Here is an 8559-nt window from a genome sequence, read left to right as displayed (position 1 = left end):
CTGACACTGACTATTATGAGTCATTTTGCTGCATTTCATGTAACTAAGGTCTTCCCTGAGAGCTGCACATTGCTCAGGTTTGACATATATTTACTAGTGCTCAGGGAGAAGCAAATAGAGTATATTTTACCACTGACACAATGACAGTAAAAAACCAGAGAGAACATGGAGATGAGAAAACACGCAGTTTTAACTTTATACTTGAGCAGCCAAGCAAATGATAGGCCAAAATGTGACGGAGAAGATTCCATGTGGGAGGTATGAGCTGAACCAATTATATTAGTATCTTCTTGATGCCAACACAGAATGTGAGGTGGTCAATTGAAAATGGTTCGCTCTGCAGTGCCAGAATCAACTGGCAAGACTTTGGTCATTACGAAGCTCACGTGATAACTAAAATCTTGCTTAGGCAAACAACAGCTTGCAATAACCTGCTCTTCTTAGTGTTACCACCTGGTAACCCCTGGATGCACTGATGAAAAAAAACTAAGATTATTTTCTGTCTTGATAATAAAGAAAATGGTAAAAGCATGGTAGCATGCAGACAGTGATGGTGGGTGGTTTTATCATTGAAAAAGGAGCCAAAGTTATTTGCAGACTGACCAAGGACAGTGGTTGGTGCAATATGAACATGACCTCCTTATGACCATTTGCATGTACATCCTGGGATATGTTGTTCTGCCTGTCTTACACACCTCTGCACCATTCTCTGCTTTTCCTCCATGTACACCAACCCCCCAAAATCAATACACTGCTTGAGGAGTGTTAACACTACTGCAGGATCAGAGAATGGGAACCTTCAGACAGACCAGACTCCTGATAAAATAGGGTGGGCCCTGAAGGGGCTTGCAGCAGATGGACACGCACACACACACACACTCAAGGAACAGAACAATGAGGTCCCAGCAGAGCTCACTCATAATGAACATCACACCAACAGCCCTTAGAGACTTGGAAAAGAAAAGCGCTCCCTCTGTCATTCCTCACTCAGTGTCCAATTTATCTCCTTAATCTTACTACCCATCTTTTTCTCCATCACTCCCTCATCTTCCCCCCCTGGCTCTGTCCTTCCCTCACTGTTGGCTGGTGTGTGTGTGTGTCTGTGTGTGGATGTCTTGTAGAGACTGCTCTATTAGATTGGGGGCCTCAGGGAAGCTTTGTTCAGGTTGTCAGGCATTGTGTGGGGTTAGCAACAGGGGGATAGAGAGGGAGTAAGGGAGACAGAGGGGCAGTGCGTTTAGTTATAATTAGGGCTTGTGGACAGACAGCATTAACGATAGAGCTAGATCCTGTCGTTTTACCTCTTTGTCTCTAATCTAATTCTAAATCCATTATTAGCCTGCGTGGTCTATTTATTTAGACAATGTACCCACAGAAAGTGTGTCCATCTGTCTGTTTGTCTGGCTGTCTCAATGTGCAAACCTGTCCTTCCTCTCTCCATCAAATCTACATACACACAGTTTTAACAGTTGCCAAGAAAGTCACATGCCTCCCATATGGTTCAAATATGAAAACAACTGAACAAAAATTCACTGTTTTCAAATATTTCCCAAATGTCACATTATTGTAAAACCAAAAAGCTTCTTAACTTAAGCAAGACGTTAAGCATGGATAGGAATGGTTTATGTCAGTATTTCCCTGAAACACTGAGATGAATGTCATTTTTTACGTTTAATGATGAGTTGTTTTTTTTTTTTTTTTTAATCTTTTCCAGTTTCTTTAGAACATAAAACCACCTGTCGTTGAAATTTTCCCTTCTTATGCTGCCTCTTTTCTACTAATCTCTCCTTCCTCCCCCTTCCCTCTCTTGGTCTTTTCTTAATCATCATCTACCAGATAACCATATCTTGCTACGCACGTTACTGTAGTTACGGGGGGACTATCTTTAGCTCTCACTCATATTTAGCCCGCAGGATTAAGTTTGTGCTGATGACTTTAGTGTAACAGCACAAGTCATTACGTCCAACTATTTCTACCCAGACAGATGGAGCTACGAGCACCGATTTGTGCAGCTTCACAGACATTACCTTCAGATTCATCTGAGTGCACACATAGAGTTGTAAAGATAAGACATCGACACACGAATGCTCGCATAACCTCACAAAACAGTCTATTACACGCTTGTATGAAATGATTCATATGTACAATTGTGAATGCACGCTCACACAGACATACACATCTGGTGATGATTCATAGGAGCTAAGTCAATTGTACTGTTAGTCAAAAATGAAATAACAGCATTTTTATTGAATTACAAAGGCAAATGATTTGTTGTGGTTCATGAGCCGAATAGCTGCTACAATCTAAAACTGAGCCACCTGTTCTAAAACAAACACAAAGAGGAATTTCCTTCTTGAGAAAAAGACAAAATCAATACATGAATGAAAGTCTTTTGCAATGAATTTCCTGTCATAGTGTTGCTTTCAAAATGAAAACGAAATATTTCCAGCTGAAAACCTTTTACAGGAAAAACATGAACTGAACATTCTGGTGTACTACCTGAGTTTGTACTTGTAGTCTTACTTGGTGGATCTGTTCCCGCAATCATCATGTAGGTCAAAAAATACTGATACTGTCCCGTCACAGTCTTTTTTTCCTATTTTTTGCTCAACCTCAGCAGGGCGACTGTACACACCATGTACTCACAATGTGCTGTCTGCTCTCCTCACCTCTCCACTGTGTGACCCCCCAAAACCCAGGGGAAATAAAAATAACGTAAATAAAAATTAAATAATCTTGTTCTGCTTGTTCAGATGGCTATTTGTGCAGACAGATCAATATGAAATGAGAGTCTTAATATAATTACGCTCATATCTGTTTTCAGCAGTAGAGAAACATCTGATATGAGCTCTACAAATACAGGAAGCAGAACCCACAGGAAAAAAGCTGGTAGGTCAGGGGGTGTGTGTGTGTATGTGTGTGGGTAACAACACGCATGTGTGGTTTGCACAATGTGTGGGAGATCATGCACCTGCGTGTGAATTCTTTTTATACAAATTTCATCTACAGACATAATAAACAAGCAGAGAACCATTTACCTGCTAAGGAACTTTGCTCTCTTCTGTCGTAAAACTGCAGGCTGCATTTAATTTGTTTTGTGTTTACAAGAGTGTGAGTTTTGTGTGTGTGTGTAGGAAGACTGAAGCAGAACTGTGAGTGTCCTTTTATATGGCATGTAAATGTGTGTCTATATATAGAAGCACAGAGACCAAACCTGAAAGAACTGTCTGCAGCTGAAAAGTAGAGAGGAAACTCGCCATCAAGGGTAATTCAAATCTTCACGATTCAACTCGAGCTTTAGAGTTTACTAAATAGAGTCAATTTCTCACAGCTTGGCTCACGGAGCAAAAATGCATCTCTTAGCGTTAAGTGTTCATCAGACAAGATTGGTCACCATGTTTCTTTTGTGCAGGCAAACACTAATTTGAGCTTACTTGCAACAGGAACTAATCTTACTCCATTGAGGACATTTGAGACGCCCTTTCAGTAGAAAGTAGTGATCTTAATTAGAGCTCATTCAGAATTTTGTTTGGTAAGATTCCTTAGATATAAAAAATATTGCATTTAGAGCGCTGACAGACTCCATTTAAGTGACCGTAAATAACAAGTAACACTAACAGCCTCCTTTTCAAATGGAAATATATATTTTTAGAGGCCATCAACAGCTAATTCAAGTCATGGCAGAGCTGGTTCACAGTCATTTACACTTTGTAATGTACTTCACATATCAGGTGCAGCCATAGGCTGTGCCAATGGAGTGGAGGTTATGTTTGAAGCCTTGATGGACAAATGGATGGATGTATGGATGGATGGATGAAAGCCTCAGTGGACTTCCTGGCTAGTTTGCCTCTACTGCCCGCCAAAGGCCTGGGACTAAAGCCAGTGTTTGTGCGCCTGTGTGTGCAGACAGTATTAGACATGTAATGGTCCTCTGAGACTGTTTGTGTGTGTGTGAGAGAGAAAGACACAGTAAGAAAGCAGTACACAGAAAGACAGAGAGACAATGGGATGGCTGGTGACATGCACAATGTGTGGGGGGTAAATGATTTCAACCGTGTGCCATTTTTGGAGAAAGAGATGACAAAGAGGACAGGTACATGGTCTCTGGTCGTGACCTTTGAAGTCAAAGCTAAAGACACTGAAGTGCTGTGAATGTAAAGGTCTGAAAATGGCTCAGCATTTTAATTATTTTTAATTTGTCAACAAAAAACTGTCATGGATCAAACTCTAATGCTCATTCCTCATGAGCCCACATGATCTTTTTTCTTCTATTTTGATTGAGGCTCAAACAATCCATCAACAATCTCATTATAGCTGTTTCATGCACTTTACATCACACTGAGTCACCAAACAGATCAAACGTTCAATATCTGATATAAAATCCCAGCTTGTTCTAGCCGTCACTTTAAATTAGCAGTCTGGTCTCCGATGGATTTGTTTCCATTTGCTTATAAAGGCCTAATATTTCATTCTGAGACAGCAGCGTGCAGCCTGAAGACCAAGAGGCAGGGTTGACAGTGAAGACAGCCACTGCTTCTTCTTCCTCTTCTTCTTAAGCCCTGCTCGCTCAGCCGTGGTATTTTTAGATTCTGTCCGCCTCGCTATATCTCTCAAGTGCTCAGGTTTTCGCCAAAGGCAGCCCCCGTGCTGTAAATAACACACACACAATCACTTCTTTCTCTTGGTCGCATAGAGACACACGCCCATCACACCCAGCTACAGGCATGTTAAGTGACAAATATGCATGATACAGAAACAGTATATTCCAGGGGGACTGAATGTGTTTATACTATGAAACAAGCATGCACCTGTGACCAGGCACGTTACACATAAAAACAAAGGAATGAGTCATTATTGTAGCAGAAGTGTGACTTAACAGTGTTGTCTCTAGAATGAGGCATCCAGTCATTTATCTGTATCTCTGATTATTATCTTATTATTGGCTGCTGAAAGTCACTAGATTCACTTTGCTGGATAAACTAACTATGCATATAGCTACTGATACACACACACACTCTGGTGGCCTTACATTGACTTCACACTCATCCTCAAACCGATCATCTGCTCTCTCTGTGGCTCACAGAAACGCACACACACACTCACATACACAGCACAGCACTTTTTTCTGTTCTTACTCCGTGGTCTCTATTGATAACACCTGTCTGTTGAGCTGCAGCAGTGGCAGCGTCGTGAGGTTTCTGTCCAGTCTTTGCAGGCTGCAATGCATCCGCTTTCAAGAATTCAAGTACTCACACAATCGCTCACAATCTCCTGCGAAGCTGGAATACAGCGTATAGCCTTTCTGCTTATTTTTTAATACAGTACAACATCTGAATAAATATTTAGCCCAAGAAAACAAACTAATTATGTTGTCATATGTATTAGTTGTCTTTCACATCACTAGCATTTTAAATCTAATTTTAAGCCTCACTCAGCCTTCCAGCATTTCAGTGTTATTGTTCTACTTTGTAGCATAACTTTGTTTTCTTAAGAACTCTTGCCTAGGGGATCCGAGATTTAAAATGTAACTGCAATTACTTCTCTCTTTGTTGAATAAGGTGACTTTTTCAAGAACAAAACCTACACAGAAGCTTTCTGAAATATCGATGTTGTTGAATATATTCCACACTAGCTGCTGACTTTACTTTGTTCTAATTTGCACTGAAACAATAAACCTTTGTGAACTGTCTTGGAAAATTCTGATTCAGACTCAAACTCTGTGTAAATCAAATAAGCCATTTCTGGTAAGCAAGGGGCCCTAGAGACAAAAAGAAGACTGGGGAAAATGGTTGTTAGCTTTGTGGCCTGTGATCTTTCCAGTCAGGAGAAACTATTTGATTTTGTACAGAATATGATTTTGAATATGTCTGCTTCATCACCATTTGTGCTTGTGAAAAACATATTACTGTTGCTTTGGAAATACTTAGTAAGTTGTGTTTTGCAGAAGACAGCAGCACCCAGTATATGATAAAGGGCTGTGTTGCTGAGGCCACAAAGTGGGCTGCACTGTGCACTACATGCATTGTGGGTGTCAAACAGAATTTACCACACACTGTGTGTATCTTCTTCCTTAACCTTGTAACAACAGAGGGCAATTATTTTCTTATTTTTTTCCTACTTTATTATCATAAAACCATGTTACCTCAAGGCTGAGTTTTTGTTATTTAAGTTACAAATACAAGTGTTAGAGTGAACACACAATAAATATGTGTGTGGACCTTTATATACAGACTTAAGTATTTGCAATGAAGATCAGCTATATACAGTAACAACTACCAGTACACCTGTAACATGCAGAGTCTGTGAAAATTCAACCACAAAACATAAAATAAAATCCCTTTAGTAGCTCCCAACTAACAACTGATTAACTATTCTATTGTGTGTTTCTTTATGTGTTTATTCTGTCACTCTTTGTGCAGAAGCCTTGTTTCCAAGTGTCCCCTTCCCCACACTAAAACACAGGTCTCCAGCACAAACATTTCAAACATTTACAGTGAATTTGTCTCCACTAATGTGGCAGTGTAGTAGCTTACAAATCACAATTGTTCCTTCATGTGCCAAGCATTCACAGCTGGCAGGCACACAGAAACTAGTTTTCACTGGTTTGCAATCAAATGAGTGCTGTGATGCAGCAGTCACTGATGGGTATCTAATGAGGGGCCTTGTTGAGAGGAAATGAACACAATAAAACACTGAGAATACTGCAATAATATGATAAGAGTTTTACATTTGCCATGACTTCTGCTGATCTATACGACTATAAGACATTATTGAGACAAAAATCATGATTTTAATTATGATTTTAGAAATGATGATGGTTATGTTCAATTACACTTAAGATACTAACATTCTTTGTGCTTGAAACTGCATTTTGAGGATGAAGATGTGGGCCCTGTTTGAGAAAAGAGTAACAGTTGGGAGCTTGTTAAATATTTGCTTGATTCACATGATTCCTGCCTGCACGCATCAACGTTTGTCTCTCTTTCTCTGTCACTGAATCTGAGTAGGAGTCAAAATACACATTAAACCAGTTTTGCTAACTACACATGTAACCAGGCAACTGTACTCCAACATAAGGCAAAGCTCAGTAGGAGGGCCTCTCGCTTCCTGCTAAGTCATGCACAGTCTGAACACCACCAGAGGACAGAACATTTTTCATCCCAAATTATGACTTATAATATGTTCAAAGATACCATACAGTTAAAAGAGACTCCATAAAAAAGGAAATGGCCCATTACGCCGCTCTGAGTGATTTGATAAATCCCCTTTGACCTGATTCCACATACAGTATGAAGGCATCCAACTAGTGTCAAAAGCTGTCAGTGTTATTTACCTGGTTTACTGTCTGTCAATTAGTCACACAAACAGAATAGATGGATAGAAAGAAATAAATTGCTTAGACAGGCTGGGATGTGTGCAGACATACACAAGTACACACACATATTAATAGATAGAGTGGGTGGGTCACGACCGGGCCTAGCAGCAAATCAGAGGTGTCAGCTAGCTGCCTGACCATTCGCAGCAGATGACTCTATGGTAGGATTAGGAATGTACCAATTAGATGTGAGAGGGGGTGAAGGTCACATCTGTAAGTGTGAGGCCAGTAACCTCACTGAGCGTGTTTAGTTGAGGCTGAACATGTGCTGAGCTGAAAAACCAAATCCTACTAAGTCACTGAAATTAGTGCTTCTAATAAATAGTTGTAGTAATTCCTGGAAATATAAATGAGTTGATGATTCAAACAAGCACTCATACTTGCCATTACAGACCCTTATTTATTGTCTGATGAAGCACTTGTGGTTAAAGCATTTGCCCTGGCCTCACCTCAGCTAATGTTGCTGATGCTTGAATCCTGGGGAGATTCTGGCAATTTTACAGTGACTGCACTGCAGGGGATTTAAATGCAGCCTCAGTCTGTATCATCTAAAGAGCTTAAAGCCAGATTTGATAAAAAAAAATAAAATAAAATAAAAAACCCAGGCGGCTAACAGAGCATTTCAGCTTTAAAGTAATCAAAGTGCCAGCAATATCAGGTGTTTGGGCCTTATGATGCAGGAAATAAATATATGAGAGGAAAAAAAGATAGTCATGGCCTGAGTCCTAAACGACCACAGCAACTTCAAAGAAAATCTAATCTGTGTGTAACATACCTGGGAGATTTAAATGATCTTTGCATCTTATTTGACACAGTAGGAAAGGAAGTGAAGCTCTTATACTTTCAAATGGTGTGAGATATTCATCCAAACTAACAAAAACTGTCTTGTTGCTGCATAGGCACACAGTGAGCAGCTGCACCTGTACTTTTCAGCTCTGGGATGTGTAGCCATGTCTGTCTGTTTTGTTCTGAAGTGAATGAGTTCAAAATCTAAATATTGTGGGTAGAAGTGCCTGAAGCAGAGGCGATAGAGGGGAATGTGAGCAAATGTACTCTATGGAGGCAATGTGAATTTATATAGCTGACATTTACCTCAAAATATTTCCATTGCTGCAAGGCATCTGGCCTTTTTAAATGTGTATATTCAAGCGTGCAGTATGTGTGTACGTTAGCATGCAGACCAG

The 8559-nt window shown here is 40.1% G+C and overlaps 1 protein-coding gene across 4 annotated transcripts in view; it reads right to left on the bottom strand.

Annotated features, from left to right (window-relative positions):
- The window catches only part of dtnbp1b (dystrobrevin binding protein 1b), a 61763-nt gene that overhangs the window by 8383 nt on the left and 44821 nt on the right, over window positions 1–8559 (bottom strand). The window contains exon 1 of one of the 4 annotated variants that reach the window (XM_018697981.2): window positions 2500–2871. The exons of 2 other annotated variants lie outside the window; for them this stretch is intronic. In XM_018697981.2, the coding sequence (XP_018553497.1) occupies window positions 2500–2551 (52 nt within the window). In that variant the 5' untranslated portion in view covers window positions 2552–2871. Of the gene's footprint in view, window positions 1–2499; window positions 2872–8559 lie in introns of those variants that run through there. One more of the 4 variants, XM_018697976.2, reaches the window with a different exon arrangement.

This window comes from Lates calcarifer, linkage group LG3, assembly GCF_001640805.2.
Source record: "Lates calcarifer isolate ASB-BC8 linkage group LG3, TLL_Latcal_v3, whole genome shotgun sequence".
NCBI lineage: Eukaryota > Metazoa > Chordata > Actinopteri > Centropomidae > Lates > Lates calcarifer.
This window is presented reverse-complemented; position numbering and strand designations above follow the sequence as displayed.